We start from the raw sequence: 20,921 nt of genomic DNA on the forward strand, positions 1-20,921 counted from the left end.
TAGAAAGAAATGAGATGGGAATAAAATGAAAATTTACAGCCAGCCCCTCTCGTTTTACTATATTACCCTTTCTTTGATTTTAGTATTTTACTAGGAATTAGAAATGCAGTCAACCCCTCTCTTTTTTTTTTTAATTTACAGTGCAGAACTGCAGATTTTGTTTTTGCAAATTATTTTACTCATTGGCACATGCTTTTGTTTTTTCTTGTACAGTGCAGATTTTCATTTTATTCATATAAAATAATTTAAATAAATCATGTGACTCTACAGATTTTATTATGATCCAGCCAGCTCGGCATAACTTCTGGCAATAAAAGTGTGTTCTATTTGTAATGTTTGTAATATATTATATAATTAGTGAATTATGTGAGTGTAATATTGTCTTAATTAATATAGTTTTTTTAAAATTATTTTTATCAATTTTTTCCTATTTTTTGGCTACAAAACAAGACTTCTGCCAAAAATACCCGAGTTACCGATCCGATTCTTCCGATTCCGGCCGATTCATCCGATTCTGACTCAGCGGTCAAAAGTCCGATTCCGATTCCGATTCCGATTCCGATTTCTGGAACCATGAAATAAAATATGGATATCATGGGATAACCAACACAGAAAATTTGTAACAATTCATGTAGACTTATATATACAAGCTTCATTTTACAAATTATTAGTAAAAAAACAAAGAAAAAGCTTAAAATGACACATCAAAACCATTCCCAAAATATAGCTCATTTTATAATGCATGCCTTCACTATTTATTATTGCAATCAACGTTCATTCTCATTCGGTTTCCATGTGGACAACCCAATTAAGATGGTTCCTTTCCATCCCAATAGAAGCCATTTGTTAGTTTCTTCAACAAGATAATCCTTGTGGTAAAGCTCTCTCACCATTCGCTCTATCTTTTTCTTGATCAGTGAATCCACAGGTAATTGCACAAAACCAGCCCGAAGACTCCTAACCTGCCACTGCCTATATGTCTCAGGCCTCTCCACTATCTCTGAACCCTCACAAGCTATTGCATTAATTGCTCTTGGAATGAGAAGAGTCCTCTCAATATGGAGCCTTGCCTCGCTCTCTCGAGGCATAGTTGACTCAAAAATATCAAATAACGATGAGAACTTGGATAAAACTCCCTTAAATCGGGTTATGTAGAACGGCGTACTGTACGGGCCATTATAAATTCCATGAATAAAGACACGTGGTTTGATCTCCCTTATCAAGTTTAGAACTTTATCACGAGGGCAGATCATGGCATCAGTAATTGTCTCATCAGCAACTTTTCTAAGTTTAAGTAAGCAATTTACTACTAAAATCTCATCTTTTTCAATCTTAAGATCTTCTATTCTAATGTTCTCCCATTTGGATGCTATACCTTGATACTTGAGATGGATATTATATCTCTTAGCATATTCTGACAACCGCCTTCCTGTCTCTTCAACAAGTTTGTTTGGACGGAAACCCTTTTCGGGAAATTCTATACCAGTTATACGGATTTTAGGTGGTGTACTTCCTAACCTCGAGAGACGTTCAAAGAAGGATGGCCACAAGAATCCCATGTCGATTCCAAAGTCAATTATATGAACCTTTCTGGCATTTTTTGAGATGTTAAGGATTGTTTGGATAGAGAAGTAATATACTGCTTTCATAAACGGGCAAATTGCATGATAAAAGCGGAATGCTTTCAAAAATTCGGTCACAGTTGCTTGCCTCGACAGTAGTTTATGGTAGATATCACTTCCTGTACTAGCCAAGCGTGCCTCGAGTGCATCCACCGAATAATATGCCAAACGTTGGTCGCCATTTCCCATAGGGTATGAGTGTTTCCTTATTTGCTTTATGAGTTCAGATGCCCTGTTGTAGTCGTTAGCAGAAACTGCTTCACAACAACTAATTAGGAGGGAATGAAGATTTACCAAGCAATCTCCAGTTTCCTTATGCCCCAGTGATTCATTTATCATATCTTGTTTCATACCTTCACGCACTGATATAACCTCTTTCGCATATTTGCTACCACGGAAAAGGAGAAATTGATCCAAGTCATTTCTTGCCTGCTCATCTGTGGAAACTGCTCGTTGCTTGAGTGCTCGCCCCTCTGATAGATCTGGTTCTCTATCTTTACTTGAACATGTTTTAGTATAGGTCTCATAACATATTGCTCTGTTCTCACTAACATCTGTTTTCTTGAGTTTTTCATGAAACTCAATTCTATTTGGCTGTAAACCCACAAACAACTTTTCAATGGCTGGAATAAACTTCATTGCTTCTTGAGCACCCTTCTGGACTCGTGTGGCCGGAAGGTTCTCCATTGATAAAGCAGATAGAGGGCTGTCTCGAGCACTGCCACTAATCAAGAGGGGTTCAGATATATTGTATGGTGGCACATCATCTCTTTCAAGGAGATCATAGAAGGATTTCTCAGTTTCTCGAAGAGCTGTCTCTTCTTCATAAATGCTTATCTCATCATCTATATTTTCTTCTAATAGAATTTGGCCTATATAGTTGATTACTGCATTGGAATTGAGATCACAGACCACTTGGCTATTTCTACCTTTGGTTATCAAAGGATTATTTGTGGTATTATTGTTCTGGTTCTGGTTCTGGTCACATTCAAAAACAGTTTGTGGTGCACTCGGTGTATCAAGGGCATGTTTTTGCCAAACATCTTTAGAATCCATTTAATGCTGCCACGTAACTGAAATTAACACCAAGTACACCGTTTAATTTCTTATTGCACAATATATATATATATATTTAAGGGGGACTGAATTGTAACAAACCAGTTAGTTGCTGCAGTACTGGTACGGTTTAGTGTCTTTTTGTCGTTAAAGCTGACTACATTGTGGTAACTGGTAACTAGTACCGGCTTTTAACCTGGTAAGACTGGTACTGGTATGTAAGGCTTTTGAGTGGACCAATGAGAGATACTTTACAAAGGACCTCATTAGCTTTCATTACTGTTTTGGTTGATGCATGAGTATGTTTAAACTTGTTTCTACGAATGGATGTAGCCAGTAACTCTCTCAAAAAAAAAAAAATTGTTAGATATGCTTTGTTGTCCTAATCATAGAAGGAAAAATCAGAATTGGTCACTTGATTGTGGAATGAGAATCAGATAAATCGTTCAGAATCAGCTGAATCAGATTGAAAACTCAGATTTTTTTGCCGAATGTTTGTTTTGTTTGAAATAATAGAAATAAAACTGTAAAAAAATAATTAGGTCAAAATTAATACTAAGACCACTTGTTAACCCCTAAAAAAAGAAAAATTGAAAAAGAATAAAGAAGAAAAACCAAAAGAGAAAAAGAAAACAAGTAAAGGAAAAAAAATTGCAAAATAGAAAAGATCACAATGAAGGTTCCCATTAACAAAAATTCTATTCGGAAGCTCTCCTGTCTCTCATTTAATCTGACAAATGGAGCCCACACCAAAGAGCCCGTCATTTTTGACTGAAGGGTCCCATGGTTCAAAAGTAAATGTGTGCCGTGTTCATTTTCTGTTAATAATCTTTCTTTTTCCTCAGGAAAGAATTTCCAAAATCAGAAAAATAATCAGAGTTTCAGAGAGTTAAGATCGAAGAATCGGTTTGAAACCAAAAAAACTGGTCTAAATCATAAAACTCAGTCTGAAATCGGTGCAACTCGGCCGATTCAACACTGTTCAACCAGGTTTTACCCCTAAAACTCATTCTCCATGTAAATCGGTTCAAAATAAGCTCAGTCTGGTCCAATTCCAGGCCAAATCGGCCGATTCTGGTCTGACTCGGCCAAGTTTGCCTTCTATGGTCCTAATTAATATGTTCATGGAATAAATTTCTTGACAAATTTTATCTTGAAAGTAATAAGGTTCATAGATAAAGGGTCTTTCAAATATACCAGGAAATTCATTACAAGAACAAAAGTGTAGAGATGAGATGAGTTCCATATAAAAAGCCCGTACCTATATATCCCTGGTCTCTCTGCAGCTCTGTTTATCTCTGTTGTGAATACAGAGAATACTTCTCTTCTTCTTTTACCTATATACCTCTCTGCTTTCTCTCTCAAAATGGTGGAAATGAGTGTAGAAAAATCAAACCTTAACAAAGATAGTCATTGTTATCATTTAATTACTTTGACAATTCGGAGAAAAAAAACCTATAGATTAGATATACCAAAAAAGTCAAAGATTCTATGCGCTTTGATTCTCTACAATTATATGATCTGAACGCACGGTACCCATCTCTTCTGGGCTATGTTTTGCATTGATATGGGGTACGAGTAAGTATCGTATCGGATACGATACGTATATGGTTGATATGATAATTTTCAAAAATTATCAATACGATACATCTATTATATATATTATTTTTTATTATTTTAAAAATATCACTAATTCAAAACTTATATTATATAAATTAAATACCAAAAAGTTTGAATGGGAGATAGGGCTGTAAACGGATATATATATGTTCTCTTTTACCTCCGCCTCTGGTTTTGGTGTGTCATTTTAAGCATTTTCTTTGTTTTCTTTAGTAATAATTTGTAAAATAAAGCTTGTACAAGTCTACATGAATTGTTACAAAGTTTCTGTGTTGCTTATCCCTTCTAATTGATATCCATATTTTATTCAGTAACTTTGTCTAGTCACAGAGGCATTGCATCAAACAGCTTATGTGCACAAAATAAAATAAACAAATTTACGGATTAAATGAATGGTAAACAACGCAACAATTTTGTTTACCTGATTCACTGTGCCTCTTGCCATCATTACACAAGAAAAGATCGCTGAGCTAATTGGCACCGCCATAATTCTTGATTGGTTATAAGAAGAATATAGGAGCATCTAATAAAAAACGAAAAAAGAAAAAGAAAAGTCAAAACACGCAATTTGGATGCGATCGTTGCTGCGAAGCCTGCGATTGATTTCGACTTGGTCAAAATCGAAGAGGGGGAGAAATGAACCTCACGGAACTTTCAAGACTAAAGACAACAAACACAGGCTATATATCAAGATCAGGGCTCCACTTACATTCTTTTTTTAAGTGACACTGTTGCAAAACTGTTGTAAAAACAAAAATTACATCTGTTTTTAAACAAAAATTCCATTTTTTTTTTCTTTTTACTTTTGCATAGGGCTATAGGGAAACAATAAAATAAATTATAAGAGCTATAGACAAAAATTACTAGTTGATAGTGCAGCCACCCGCTAAGATCTGTATGAATATTAAAGCGAACACATAAATATTGAAACAACATGCATGGATTTTAAAGCGGATCATATGAAAACTAGACACCATCAAGCACAAATTTTTTTAGTCCAATATACGTTGGACGCATCCGGTGCCCAATATACGTTGGACGCATCCGGTGCCCAATATACGTTGGACGCATCCGGTGCCCAATATTTATGTTTAGAGTAGAACTAGTTTGTTCTTAAGCTAATTTCCAAGGTGTTTGGTGAGCATAACTCCAAAACCTATTAAATTAGCTTCAAACAATAAATTCAAATCATTGAAACCGATTAGTCTTGTGTTGCTTACCATTCATTTAATCCATAATTTGTTTATTTTATTTTGTGCGCATAAGCTGTTTGATACAATGCCTCTGTGACCAGACAAAGTTACTGAATAAAATCTGGATATCAATCAGAAGGCATAACCAACACAAAAAATTTGTAACAATTCATGTAGACTTATACAAGCTTCATTTTACAAATTATTAGTAAAAAACAAAGAAAAAGCTTAAAATGACACATCAAAACCATTCCCAAAATATAGCTCATTTTATCATGCATGTCTTTACTATTTATTATTGCAATCAACACTCATTCTCATTCGGTTTCCATGTGGACAACCCTAATAAGATGGTTCCTTTCCATCCCAATAGAAGCCATTTGTTAGTTTCTTCAATAAGATAATCCTTGTGGTAAAGCTCTCTCACCATTCGCTCTATCTTTTTCTTGATCAGTGAATCCACAGGCAATTGCACAAAACCGGCCCGAAGATTCCTAGCTTGCCACTGCCTATAGGTCTCAGGCCTCTCCACTCTCTCTGAACCCTCACATGCTATTGCATTAATTACTCTTGGAATGAGAACAGTCCTCTCAATATGGAGCCTTGCCTCACTCTCTCGAGGCATAGTTGACTCAAAAATATCAAAAAATGATGAGAACGTGGATAAAACTTCCTTAAACCGGGTGGTGTAGAACGGCGTAATGTACGAGCCATTATTAATTCCATGAATAAAGACCCGTGGTTTGATCTCCCTTATCAGGTTTAGAACTTTATCACGAGGGCAGATCATGGCATCAGAAATTGTCTCATCAGCAACTTTTCTAAGTCTAATTAAGCAATTTACTACTAAAATCTCATCTTTTTCAATCTTAAGATCTTCTATTCTAATGTTCTCCCATTTGGATGCTATACCTTGATACTTGAGATGGATATTAAATCTCTTAGCATATTCTAACAACCGCCTTCCTGTCTCTTCAACAAGTTTGTTTGGACGGAAACCCTTTTCGGGAAATTCTATGCCAGTTATACAGATTTTAGGTGGTGTACTACCTAACCTCGAGAGACGTTCAAAGAAAGATGGCCACAAGAATCCCATGTCGATTCCAAAGTCAATTATATGAACCTTTGTGGCATTTTTTGAGATGTTAAGGATTGTTTGGATAGAGAAGTAATATAATGCTTTCATAAATGGGCAAATTGCATGATAAACACGGAATACTTTCAAATATTCGGTCATAGTTCCTTGCCTCGACAGTAGTTTATGGTAGATATCACTTCCCGTACCAGCCAAGCGTGCCTCGAGTGCATCCGCCAAATAATATGCCAAACGTTGGTCACCATTTCCCATAGGGTATGCGTGTTTCCTTATTTGCTTGATGAGTTCAGATGCCCTGTTGTGGTCGTCAGCAGAAACTGCTTTGCAACAACTAATTAGGAGAGAATGAAGATTTACCAAGCAATCTCTAGTTTCCTTCTTCCCTAACGCCTTCAGTGATTCATTTTTCACATCTTGTTTCATACCTTCACGTACTGAGATAACCTCTTTCACATATTTGCTACCACGGAAAAGGAGAAATTGATCCAAATCATTTCTTGCCTGCTCATCATCTGCGGAAACTGCTCGTTGCTTGAGAGCTGGCCCCTCTGATAGATCTGGTTCTCTATCATTACTTGAACCCGTTTTAGTATAGGTCTCGTAACATATTGCTTTGTTCTCATTCTCACTAACATCGTTTTTCTTGGGTTTTTCATGAAACTCAATTCTATTTGGCTCTAAACCCACAAACAACTTTTCAATGGCTGGAAGAAACTTCATTGCTTCTTGAGCACCCTTTTGGACTCGTGTGGCGGCCGGAAGGTTCTCCATTGATAAAGCAGATATAGGGTCCGCACTGCCACTAATCAAGAGGGGTTGACATATAGTGTATGGTGGCACATCATCTCTTTCAATGAGATCATAGAAGGATTTCTCAGTTTCTCGAAGAGCTGCCTCTTCTTCATAAATGCTTATCTCATCATCTATATTTTCTTCTAATAGAATTTGGCCTATATAGTTGATTAATGCATTGGAATTGAGATCACAGACCTCTTGGCTATTTGTACCATTGCTTATCAAAGGATTATGTCTGGCATTCTGGTTCTGGTTCTGGTCACATTCAAAAACAGCTTGTGGTGCACTCGGTGTATCAAGGGCATTTTTTTGCCAAACATCTTTAGAATCCATTTGAAGCTGCCAAGTAACTGCAATTAACACCAAGTACACCGTTTAATTTCTTATTGCACAAAACATATATATATATATATATATAATTGGCCAGAATCATCTGAATCGGATCAGAAACTCGGATTTTTTTTTCAGACGTTTGTTTTGTTTGAAATAATAGAAATAAAATTGTAAAAAAATAATTAGGTGAAAAGTAATACTAAGGCCACTTGTTAACCCCTAAAAAATAAAAAATAAAAAAATAAAGAAGAAAAAAAAAAGAGAAAAAGGAAACAGTAAAGGAAAAAAATATTACAAAATAGAAAAGATCTAAATGGAGGTTCCCATTAACACAAGAAATGGAGAGGGAGAAAGATTTATTCGGAAGCTCTCCTGTCTCTCATTTAATCAGACAAATGGAGCCCACGCCAAAGAGCCCGTCATTTCCGACTGAAGGGTCCCATGGTTCAAAAGTAGGGGTGCACAAAAAATTCGAGATACGTGATTTGATTCGAGTTCGATTCAAAAAAGTTTGAAAAAAATTCGATTCAAAAGTAGTTCGGTTCGAAATTAATTCAAACTAGTTCGATTCGAAATTAATTCAATTTCGAATTCGAACGAATGCAGGTTCGATTCGACGACTTCGCGAATTATTTTTGGTTCAATTCGTTTGCAGCCAGTTCTGACAATAGTTTGTATTTAGTAACAAAGGCATGGGGAGATCTTTGCTTCGTTTGCAGCCCAGATTAAAAGAATTCCATCTGAACCTTGATGGGAACCCCAAAGCATACTCCCTAAGCATTAATAGGCATCTGATTGAGTTTGGTCCTGTTAAGATTAATCTGGACCGTCTACTTTTTTAAATTGTACCTCACGTACCAGAGGGGATACAGCTCACTTTTTCTACAATTCCTGTATGCATCAATATCAAAGCAATCCGTACACTATTTCTCTTCGTCTTCTTCGTCATTTCGTCTAAAGAAACGAGAGAACAACAATGGCAAAAAGGTCGGCCGATGAGATCAAAATTGAGATCTATGAAAAAGGAAAGAAAGCTTTGGAAAAATCAGCTAAACCAGTTCGAATTGCTCTCAATTTCGAACATATTTCGAATCAAATCGAACTAGTTCAAATTATACCGAACCAAAATAGAACTGGCCTTTTAGGTTTGAAATCTATTTCAATTTCGAACTCGGTTCGGTTCGAAATAATTTCGAATTCGAACTAGACCCAATTTGATTCGGTTCGGTTCGGTTCGTTTGCAGCCCTATTCAAAAGTATGTGTGCGCCATGTTCATTTTCTGTTAATAATCTTTCCTTTTCCTCAGGAAAGAATTTCCAAAATCAGAAAAAGAATTGGAATTTCGGAGAGTTAAGATCGAAGAATCGGTTTGAAACCAGAAAAACCGGTCTAAATCATAAGATTCGGTCTGAAATCGATACAAACTCAGCTGATTCAACACTGTTCAAGCCGGTTTTACCTCTAAAACTCGCTCTCCATGTAAATCTGTCCAAAATCGGCCGAGTTTGCCTTCTATGGTCCTAATTAATATGTTCATGGAATAAATTTCTTGACAAATTTTATCTTGAAAGTAATAAGATTCATGCATAAAGGCTCTTTCAAATATATCAAGAAATTCATTAGAAGAACAAAAGTGTAGAGATGAGATGAGGTCCATATAAAAAGCCCGTACCTATATATCTGTGGTTTCTTTGCAGCTCTGCTTTATATCTGTTGTGAATACAGAGAAAAGTTCTCTTCTTCTTTTACCTGTATACCTCTCTGCTTTCTCTCTGAAAATGGTGGAAATGAAGTGTACAAAAATCAACTCGGATGGAAGGACCTTAACAAAGATAGTCATAGTTATCATTTAATTACTTTGACAATTCGGAGAAAAAAAACCTATAGATTAGATATACCAAAAAAGTCAAAGATTGTATGTGCTTTGATTCTCTACAATCTCTTCTGGGCTATGTTTTGGTACCCATCTCTTCTGGGCTATGTTTTGCATGGATACGTGTCCAAGTATCGTATCGGATACGATACGGATATGATGATACGGTAATTTTCAAAAATCATGAATATAATACGTTCATTATATATTATATTTTATTATTTTAATAATATTATTAATTCAAAACTTATATTATATAAATGAGTGATCCACTTACAACATTTATAAGTTACAATATCTTACAACAATTTGGTTTTGTAATTTTAATGGTTCAAACAGTCGATCCAAACCGTTCAACATGATATCTATATTAAAATATGCTTGGAGATAAAATTTTACATTTTTATGAATTTTTTACTATTTATTAAGTATTTTACAAAACTGCTGTTTTTCAGTGGTCCAGAATTATCTAAAAACAGCAGTTTTGTAAAATACTTAATAAATAGTAAAAAAATTCATAAAAATGTAAAATTTTATCTCCAAAAATATTTTAATATAGATATCATGTTGAACAGTTTGGATCGACTGTTTGAACCTTTAAAATTACAAAACCAAATTGTTGTAAGATATTGTAACTTATAAACGTTGTAAGTGGATCCCTCCGCTATAGAAATTAAATATCAAAAAAATTGAATGGGAGATGATACAATAACCTAAGTATGTATTAAATAACATAGCTATTCTATTTTATAACAACAAAAGTGAGTTGGCTTAGTGGTAAGGGATTATGTTAACCATTGATATGTAATAATGTCTCTAATTCAAAAGGCATTTCCGACTCCTAATTGAAATATTGATAATATTCTCTTAATTATTTTCTTAAACATCAAACCAAGAAGACGTAATTGAAAAAAAATAAGTCACCTCTTTTTTAATTGATCATCTAAATTTATGAAACTGCCAAGTAACTGCAATCAACACCAAGTACACCGTAACTGCAATCAACACCAAGTACACCGTTTAATTTCTTTAGAATCCATTTGAATCCATTTGAAGCTGATTTTTGAATCCATTTGAATCCATTTGAATCCATTTGAATCCATTTGAAACTGCCAAGTAACCAGGACATTTTTTTGCCAAACATCTTTAGAATCCATTTGAAGCTGCCAAGTAACTGCAATCAACACCAAGTACACCGTTTAATTTCTTATTGCACAAAATATATATATATATATTTAAGGGGGACTGAATTGTAACAAACCAGTTAGTTGATGCAGTACTGGTACGGTTTAGTGTCTTTTTGTTGTTAAAGCTGAGTACATTGTGGTAACTGGTAACTAGTACCGGTTTTTAACCTGGTAAGAGTGGTACTGGTATGTAAGGCTTTTGAGTGGACAAATGAGAGATACATTACAAAGGACCTCGTTAGCTTTCAATACCGTTTAAACTTGTTTCTACAAATGGATGTAGCCAGTACCTCTCTCAAAAAAAAAATGTAGAAGGACAAATCGGAATCGTATAAATCTGTCAGAATCAGCTAAATTGGATCGGAAACTCACATTTTTTTTGCCGGATGTTTGTTTTGTTTGAAATAATAGAAATAAAATTGTTAAAAAATAATTAGGTCAAAATTAATACTAAGACCACTTGTTAACCCCTGAAAAAAAGAAAAATAGAAAAATAATAAAGAAGAAAAACCAAAAGAGAAGAAAAAAAAAAAAAAAAAAAAAAAAGGTAAAGGAAAAAAATATTGCAAAACAGAAAAGATCAAAATGGAGGTTCCCATTAACACAAGAAATGGAGAGGTAGAAAGATGGGAATAAAAATTCTATTTTTTTTTTTTGGATGAAGCTAAAAATTCAATTCGGAAGCTCTCCTGTCTCTCATTTAATCATTTCCGACTGAAGGGTCCCATCTCCCATGGTTCAAAAATATCTGTGCGCCATGTTCATTTTCTGTTAATGATCTTTCATTTTACTCAGAAAAAATCTCCAAATCAGAAAAATAATCAGAGTTTCAGAGAGTTAAGATGGAAGAATCGGTTTGAAACCAGAAGAACCGGTCTAAATCATAAAACTCAGTCTGAAATCGGTGCAAACTCGGCGGATTCAACCCGGTTTTACCCCTAAAACTCGCTCTCCACGTAAATCGGTTAAAATTCAGCTCGGTCTGGTCGATTCCGGTCCAAATCAACCGATTTTGGTCTGACTCGTCCGAATTTGCCTTCTATGGTCCTAATTAATATGTTCATGGAATAAATTTCTTGAGAAATTTTATGTTGAAAGTAATAAGGTTCATGCATAAAGGGTCTTTCAAATATACGTGGGAATTCATTACAAGAACAAAAATGTAGAGATGAGATGAGGTCCTTAATTATAAAAAGGCTGTACCTTTATATCCGTGGTCTCTTAGCAGCTCAGCTTTATCTCTGTTGTGAATACAGAGAATACTTCTCTTCTTCTTTATCTCTCAGCTGCTTGTGGTGGAAATGAAGTGTAGAAAATCAACTCGGATGGAAGGACCTATAGCCTTTTTTTTGGACGGGAAGGTCCTATAGTCATAGTCAAATATTAGATATTTTTTGTCAAAGATTGTATGCGCTTTGATTCTCTACAACTATATGATCTGAACGACACGGTATGTATAACCATATCTTCTGGGCTATGTTCACGGCCATACGCTAATTTTCAAAAATCATGAATATAATATGTTTATTATATATATTATTTTTTATTAATTTGATAATACTATTAATTTAAAATTTATATTATATAAATTAAATATCAAAAAATTTGAATGGGAGATGATACAATAACCTAACTATGTATTAAATAACATAGCTACTCTATTTATAATGACAAAAGTGAGTTGGCGCAGTGGAAAGGTTATGTTAACCATTGATATAATAATGTCTTTAATTCAAAAGGCATTTCGGACTTCTAATTAAAATATTGATAATATTATCTTAATTAGTTTCTTAAAACATCAAAACCAAGAAAGCGTAATTGAAAAAAAAAAGTCACCTCTTTTTTAATTGATCATGTAAATTTATGAAACTGAGAAAAGTGAAAATTAATATAAGTATTTGAATTTTATTAATTAATAAATATACTTTGTATATAGTTTTTAATATTAAAATTTTAATGAATATTTAACTAAACTATCTTTTCATACAAATAAATTCATTCATGGTTTCTTCCATCAACTTCCCTTGTTAATGAAAATTTTCTTATAATGTCAATTTCAAATTAAAACTTATAAAAATTCTCTTGAATTCAAATTTTTACTACATGCATACTGTATCGCCTCAATATATAACAAGGTTCTAAATAGCGTGCTATATAGCATTATAGCACCGCTATTGCGTTTTTGGACTATAAAAGCTATGCAGCTATCAACTCTGTAGCGTGCTATTTTATGCTATAGCAGCGCTATATGAGCATAATACCGTTTTTTTAATTATTCCGATATGACGTTATAAACGCTATTTAAACCTTTAATATATAACATCAATCAATAACTTTGTATCATTAAAAAAAAATCACTTTAACAGTAATCAATTTGTGAAGAGCCAAATTTAAACTTTTATGGAAAAGAGCATTTAGCCTGTTTACGGATCGAAACACCAAAGGTTACATAATTTAATTACTAGAATGGGAGGATTAACTTACGCGAGTGAAGATATACGTGGGTTGCTGGCCTATATTGTGGGGAAAGAGGCGCTTCGTGCTTAGTGGCTTAGCAGATTAATGACTTTCGGAAATAAACTCGAAATTCGAGTTACCTTAGGTATAATGATATGGGTAAGATCTGTTTTTTTTCAACTTATTAAATAGGATAAAGATTATTTTTCGTTATTTAAATAGAAAAGAGTACGAATAAAACTTATTATGTATTTGTTATCCGATCAGATAATTATAAATAAAATTATATATATTATATATATTAATGAGCAATGAATATCAACTCTTCAACTATTATTGATAGTTGTGTTACACTTAATTAACTATTAAAATACGTAAATAAATTTTAGCAAATTCTAATAAAGTTTAGAACTCTAAAATACGTATAAAGAAAAATATTTTAATTTATTATTTAGTAAATATTTTTTTTATTATAATAGTATTATTTTTTATTTACTTGCTACCGTTTCATTATCCGACAACAATAACAGATAAGAGTATGGTACGAGTAAGCTAATTAGCGTATCGCATTAAGTTCTATCTATGTTACTTCAATTTACATGCATATTCGCTTCAAATTTTGTGATGATCTAGCACACACATATCCAGGGCCGGCCCTGGTGCTGGGCAGCCAGGGCGACCGCCCTGGGCCTCAAGATTTATGGGGCCCCAAAAGAAACAAAAATATTTTGCATATATTAAAAAAAAGTAATCTATATATATTAAAAATAAATAAAATATTATAGCCCAAACTTTGAATATTCAAAGGGTTCAAACTTTTCTATAAATAGGTATGATCTATTTACATATCAATAAAAAATTGTGTATATCAGTATTGTAAATAACAGTATGCGCTTGTCGAATGAACGGGATACTGTCAAGCAATTAATCGGTATGCGATCGATTAATCAGAATTATGCGGACAATTTTGTATTTTCATTAAAATTATGTGTATTCATAATTTATTAAAAAAATAATTTATTTAACTCATCAAACTTATCAAATAAACTTAATTTAACTTAGTTCTATTATTATAACATGAAACTATGCTTAACAATACACACGCACTTTACATGTGTAAGTAACACATTTATTTAATTAAAAAATAAATTCGAGAATCAAGCATTTTCAAATACTAACAATATATTATTTGAAAAACATGAAACATTCTAACATAAAATCATTAAAGTTAGTTTGTAATAACAACTTAATTTAATATATGAACATGATGTACTAATTGAAAAAATTACATCAGTAAGTAAGAAAAATATATGGTATATATATAATAAAGGAATTAATCAATTAATTCAAAATAAGTAAGAAGAAAAAACATATATAAAAAAATTGAATGTATAGCCAAGCACAAATAAAATTGCAATACATGTTTATGAAATTTATTATCACATAGTTGTAACTATAAAAAAAACAATATAAAAATAAATAATCACTGGAATAAACGAAAATAAATGGGAATAAACGAAAAAAACGGACGATCAAACGATAATAAACGAAATAATTGGGAATAATCAAGAATAATCAGCCAATTAATCAGAAAAATTCACTAATAGACCTTCGATAAGTGTATTCATAACTGTTTGACAGCCATTAACAATTAAAAAGGCATATAATAGGTCGTTAAGTCCGTTTTTTACAACACGGGTATATATAAATGGTCCAAAAAAATTTTCCACCCCGGGCACCAAAATCTTCAGGACCGGCCTTGCACATATCTTAAAGCAATTCTGATCCGTGCACACCACATTAAGATACGTGTGCATCTCTTCAAGATATGTGTTTGTTCGCCGCAAGATTTGTGTTGATCTAGGGTACACATATCTTAAAGCAGTTCGGATGGTAGAGGAACCCTTCGTGATTCAAATTTAAGTCTGATGGTTGTTTTATACTTTTAATTAAGGGTAAAATAGGTATTTTATAAATTTAGAATGAGTTTTAATATAAAAGCAAATAAAATGGGTAAATTTGTGAGTTTTTAAAGTTTAGAGGGGAAAATACGTAATTTCAAAATTTAGAGGGAGAAATATATACTTTTGAAGGTTTTAAGGGTATACATGAAATTCCCCCTTTTTAAAATATAGTTGAGAAGGTCTTGGATTTAATTAAATATGTTAAAAAAAATAGATGAATTCGCTAAATGATGATGTGACTTATTTAAATTATGAGAAATATTTTTGAAAATTATTAAATAATGAAAAATATTGTGAGAATTATTCAATGCAAAGTAAATAAATTATGAGAAATATCAAAGTTTTTATGAAAATATGCTCGTTGATCTTCCCCTTTAATTTAAGGTGGATTTCATGTACATCTCTTAAAAAAATTAATATTACGTATTTATTCCTCTAAAATCAGTAATTACATACTTATATTTAAAAATTGTAAAAATTCACATATTTGTTCAATTTTCAAGGATAAATAGAAAGTCAATGTTAAATATGATGGATTGAACAAATATGTGAGTTTTTATAATTTTTAGAATAAATCTATAATTACTGAATTTGGAGGTATAATATTGGAACTTTTGAAGGATATATATGAAATCCCCCTTGATTTAATTTCTTTTGGGCTTTCTTTTGGGCCTGACGAAGCTTCTTAGCCTTCTACCCTCTGTTCCAATTGATTTTATAATTAATAATAATCTATGCACAAAGATGGTTGTCTTCAAATACCTCTAAAACATGTCGAATTATAAAGTATTTTCAATAAAATCAATAATGAATTATTCTTGAATTTAATTATATCATGAAATTAATTTTGCTTTTTATTACCAATAAATGTTCAATGGTGGTGTATACCTTAATTGAGTGCATGATATTAAGTGTTATATTATGTGATCATCTTTTAAAAACATGAAGATATTCCCATGCAACATGATTTATTTTAGAGGAGGAATCCACTTACAACAATTTATAGTTATAATATTTTACAACATGATTTTTTAAAATTCAAACAGTCGATTCAAATCATTTACCATGATCTCTATATTGAAATATGTTTGAAGATCAAATTATATATTTTTTTTTATTAACTATTTTACAAAATTGTTATTTTCAGACTATTGAATTTTGTACCCATCTTAATAAATAGTAAAAAAATTCAAAATTTTAATAAAAAAATGTAAAATTTGATCTTCAAGCTCAAAAATGATAGTACTACAGCATTTCATGATTTGTGTTGCACATCACTCTTAACTGTGAACTATTTATAAAAAAAAAATTACTAGTTGCCATAGAACAATCCTCTGCCTTTGCTGGTAAATTTGTAAATGACAGTTTTTTTTTGTCTTAAAAATTTAGCTAATAACCCTTGTAATTCAATTTAAGAAAATCCTTTTAAATTTTTCATTCAAAAAATATTTTCTAGTACTCTTTTTTTTTATTAAAGTTACATTAAATTTACTGCTGCAAAGGCCTGATGATGATGGGGACTTGATATCCTTTCTAAGAGTATGGCATTTGTATATGATTGGTGGTCTGTATGAAGCCAAAACTGCTCTGTCAATATCTTTACACCATTGTATATGATTTGTTTTCGAGGGGTATACATGAAATATTCTCTCTCTCTCTCTCTCTATTGTGGTGTGAATGTATCTTTACTAGTGAAAGCCATTTACATTTATATCTGGGCTCTAGAGCACAGCAGGTTGAAGCATGATTAATATACTGAGGTTATACTTCAGAGAGGGTAGAATCCCCATCATTAAAGGGAAGAAACGAGAACGAAGGGGAAGATGAGAGGAACGCGGGATGCCCACACGTTTATCTAGTCCAGAAGAAGATAATTGAAGAGGGAAAGGAGGGAAGGTGCTACTGTAGGGAGAGTAACGCGCTATACAAACTTATCAAATTTGTACCTTCCAAATAGGAGGGTAGATTTCACAAGGGGAACCGTGCGCTGCCTCCTTCCTTTTTCTTCCTTACCGTTACTCTCCGCATGAATTTTGTGGAGTACAACCTGAGGGTCCTAATTAACAACACTATGTTTCTAATTTCTTATCCTTCTTGTGCTTTTTTGTGATGGTTTCTATTGTTTTGGATCTTCTTTATATCTTGAATTGTTTTAATGAAGAGTCTTAAAAGTTTAGATATTATTATTTATTTATTGTTTAGGAAAGGGCCGAAAGGCCCTTAGTCATAACGTTTAGATAATTATCCAGCATTGTGAGTGTGTTTTTTCTTTTTTCAAATTGAAATCATTGGAGTTCTCCTAAAAATGGTTTCGCAATGTTTTGTAGGAATGTTTTGGCATTTACATCTGTTTTTAAACAAAAAATCCATTTTTTTTCTGTTTACTTTTCAGAGGGCTATAGGGTAACAATAAAATAAATTATGAGGGCTATAGAAAAAAAATAATAGTTGATACTGCAGCTGCCAACTAAGATCTGTATGAATATTAAAGCAGACACACATAAATATTAAAACAACATGTACAGATCTTAAAGTGGATTAGACAAAAATAGACACCATCAAGCTCAAATTTTTTTGGTCCATTACACGTGAGACGCATCTGGTTTCCAATATTTATATTTAGTGTAGAACTTGAGTGTTCTTAAGCTCACCAAGGTGTTTGGTGAGCTTAACTCCAAAATCTATTAAATTAGCTTCAAACAATAAATCCAAACCATTGAAACCGATTAGTCTTGAACATTGCGTTGTTTACCATTCATTTAATCTGTTTATTTTGTTTTGTGCGCATAACCTGTTTGATGCAATTTCTCTGTGACCAGACAAAGTTACTGAATAAAATATGGATACCTATTAGAAGGGATAACCAACACAGAAACTTTGCAACAATTCATGTACACTTATACAAGCTCCATTTTACAAATTATTAGTAAAAAAACAAAGAAAATGCTTAAAATGACACATTGAAACCATTCCCAAAATATAGCTTATTTTATCATGCATGCCTTTACTATTTATTATTGCAATCAACACTCATTCTCATTCGGTTTCCATGTGGACAACCCAAATAAGATGGTTCCTTTCCATCCCAATAGAAGCCATTTGTTAGTTTCTTCAACCAGATAATCCTTGTGGTAAAGCTCTTTCACCATTCGCTCTATCTTTTTCTTGATCAGTGAATCCACGGGCAATTGCACAAAACCGGCACGAAGATTCCTGACCTGCCACTGCCTATACGTCTCAGGCCTCTCCACTCTCTCCAAACCCTCACAAGCTATTGCATTAATTGCTTTTGGAATGAGAACAGTCCTCTCAATATGGAGCCTCGCCTCGCTCTCTCGAGGCATAGTTGACTCAAAAATATCAAATGATGATGAGAACTTGGATAAAACTCCCTTAAATCGGGTGGTGTAGAATGGCGTACTGTACGGGCCATTATGAATTGCATGAATAAAGACACGTGGTTTGATCTCCCTTATCAAGTTTAGAACTTTATCACGAGGGCAGATCATGGCATCAGCAATTGTCTCATCAGCAAGTTTTCTAAGTTTAAGTAAGCAATTTACTACTAAAATCTCATCTTTTTCAATCTTAAGATCTTCCATGCTAATGTTCTCCCATTTGGATGCTATACCTTGATACTTGAGATGGATATTAAATCTCTTAGCATATTCTGACAACCGCCTTCCTGTCTCTTCAACAAGTTTGTTTGGACGGAAACCCTTTTCGGGAACTTCTATGCCAGTTATACGGATTTTAGGTGGTGTACTACCTAACCTCGAGAGACGTTCAAAGAAAGATGGCCACAAGAATCCCATGTGGATTCCAAAGTCAATTATATGAACCTTTGTGGCATTTTTTGAGATGTTAAGGATTGTTTGGATAGAGAAGTAGTATAATGCTTTCATAAACGGGCAAATTGCATGATAAAACCGGAATGCTTTCAAAAATTCGGTCACCGTTGCTTGCCTCGACAGTAGTTTATGGTAGATATCACTTCCCGTACCAACCAAGCGTGCCTCGAGTGCATCCACCAAATAATATGCCAAACGTTGGTCGCCATTTCCCATAGGGTACGAGTGTTTCCTTATTTGCTTGATGAGTTCAGATGCCCTGTTGTAATCGTCAGCAGAAACTGCTTCGCAACAACTAATTAGGAGAGAATGAAGATTTACCAAACAATCTCCAGTTTCCTTCTTTCCTAACTCATTCGGTGATTCATTTTTCACATCTTGTTTCATACCTTCACGTACTGAGATAACCTCTTTCGCATATTTGCTACCACGGGAAAGGAGAAATTGATCCAAGTCATTTCTTGCCTGCTCATCTGCGGAAACTGCTCGTTGCTTGAGAGGTCGTCCCTCTGATAGATCTGGTTCTCTATCATTACTTGAACATGTTTTAGTATAGGTCTCGTAACATATTTCTTTGTTCTCACTAACATCATTTTTCTTGGGGTTTTCATGAAACTCAATTCTATTTGGCTCTAACCCCACAAACAAATTTTCAATGGCTGGAAGAAATTTCATTGCTTCTTGAGCACCCTTTTCGACTTGTGTGGTGGCCGGAAGGTTCTCCATTGATAAAGCAGATATAGAGTCATGAGCACTGCCACTAACCAAGAGGGATTCAGATATAGTGTATGATGGCACATCATCTCTTTCAAGGAGATCATAGAAGGATTTCTCAGTTTCTCTAAGAGCTGCCTCTTCTTCATAAATGCTTATCTCATCATCTATATTTTCTTCTAATAGAATTTGGCCTATATAGTTGATTACTGCATTGGACGTGAGATCACACACTTCTTGGCTATTTGTACCATTGCTTATCAAAGAATTAGGTGTAGCATTCTGGTTCTGGTTGTGGTTCTGCTCACATTCAATAACAGCTTGTGGGGCATTGGGTGTATCAAGGTCATTTTTTTGCCAAACATCTTTGGAATCCATTTGAATTTGCCAAGTAACTGCGATTAGCACCAAGTAAAATATATATAAGGGGGTCTAATTTGTAACAAACCAGTTAGTTGCTGCACTGGTACAGTTTAGTGTCTTTTTGTCATTAAAGCTGACTACATTGTGGTAACTAGTAGGCTTTAACCCGGTAAGACTGGTAGTGGTATGTAAGGCTTTTGAGTGGACAAATGAGAGATACTTTACAAAGGACCTCATTAGCTTTCATTACCGTTTTGGTTGATGCATGAGTATGTACTTGTTTAAACTTGTTTCTACAAATGGATGTAGGCATGTAGCCAGTACCTCTCTCAAAAAGAAATGTTAGATATGCTTTGTTGTCCTAATCATGGAAGGAAAAATCAGAATCGGAATCGGAATCGGTCACTTTATTGTGGAATTGAAATCGGATATCAGTATCGCCTACATCAGATTGGAAACTCGGATTTTTTTTGTCGAAACGTTTGTCTTGTTTGAAATAATATAAATAAAATTGTAAAAATATAATTAGGTCAAAAGTAATACTAACTCCACTTGTTAACCCCTAATTAAAAAAAGAAAAATCGAAAAAGAAGAAAGAAGAAAAAGGAAACAGGTAAAGGGAAAAAATGGAAAAGATCAAAATGGAGGTTCCCATTAACACAAGAAATGGAGAGGGAAAAAAGATGGGAATAAAAATTCTATTCGGAAGCTCTCCAGTATCTCATTTAATCAGACAAAAGGAGCCGCCGCCAAAGAGCCCGTCATTTCCGACCGAATGGTCCCATGGTTCAAAAGT

At 33.5% G+C, this 20,921-nt stretch overlaps 2 protein-coding genes, 1 long non-coding RNA gene and 1 pseudogene across 3 annotated transcripts; all 4 read right to left on the reverse strand.

Annotated features, from left to right (window-relative positions):
- Window positions 1-767: 767 nt before the first annotated feature.
- On the reverse strand, window positions 768-2,678 carry LOC144567506 (scarecrow-like protein 9). Its single transcript, XM_078317693.1, has one exon. The coding sequence runs from the start codon at window positions 2,676-2,678 to the stop codon at window positions 768-770; it is 1,911 nt and encodes a 636-aa protein (XP_078173819.1).
- Window positions 2,679-3,512: 834 nt separating this feature from the next.
- On the reverse strand, window positions 3,513-4,047 carry LOC144558130 (uncharacterized). The gene is made up of 2 exons (XR_013512856.1): window positions 3,940-4,047; window positions 3,513-3,787 (listed from the first exon to the last, which is right to left on the reverse strand). It is a non-coding gene; the product is annotated as an uncharacterized LOC144558130 (long non-coding RNA).
- A 1,602-nt stretch (window positions 4,048-5,649) lies between these two features.
- Window positions 5,650-12,057, reverse strand: LOC144561483 (scarecrow-like protein 34). The gene is made up of 2 exons (XM_078310449.1): window positions 11,980-12,057; window positions 5,650-7,732 (listed from the first exon to the last, which is right to left on the reverse strand). Exon 2 carries the CDS (start codon window positions 7,713-7,715, stop codon window positions 5,796-5,798), a length of 1,920 nt encoding a protein of 639 aa, XP_078166575.1. The 5' UTR covers window positions 7,716-7,732; window positions 11,980-12,057; the 3' UTR covers window positions 5,650-5,795.
- A 6,163-nt stretch (window positions 12,058-18,220) lies between these two features.
- LOC144567593 (scarecrow-like protein 9 pseudogene) lies at window positions 18,221-20,140 on the reverse strand (annotated as a pseudogene).
- Window positions 20,141-20,921: the final 781 nt, after the last annotated feature.

The sequence above is a fragment of the Carex rostrata genome, chromosome 1 (assembly GCF_964058835.1).
Source record: "Carex rostrata chromosome 1, lpCarRost1.2, whole genome shotgun sequence".
NCBI lineage: Eukaryota > Viridiplantae > Streptophyta > Magnoliopsida > Poales > Cyperaceae > Carex > Carex rostrata.

Excerpts from the sequence above, each read along its gene's own strand:
- LOC144567506 (XM_078317693.1), bottom strand. The coding sequence starts at position 2,678 with ATGGATTCTAAAGATGTTTGGCAAAAACATGCCCTTGATACACCGAGT.
- LOC144561483 (XM_078310449.1), bottom strand. The coding sequence starts at position 7,715 with ATGGATTCTAAAGATGTTTGGCAAAAAAATGCCCTTGATACACCGAGT.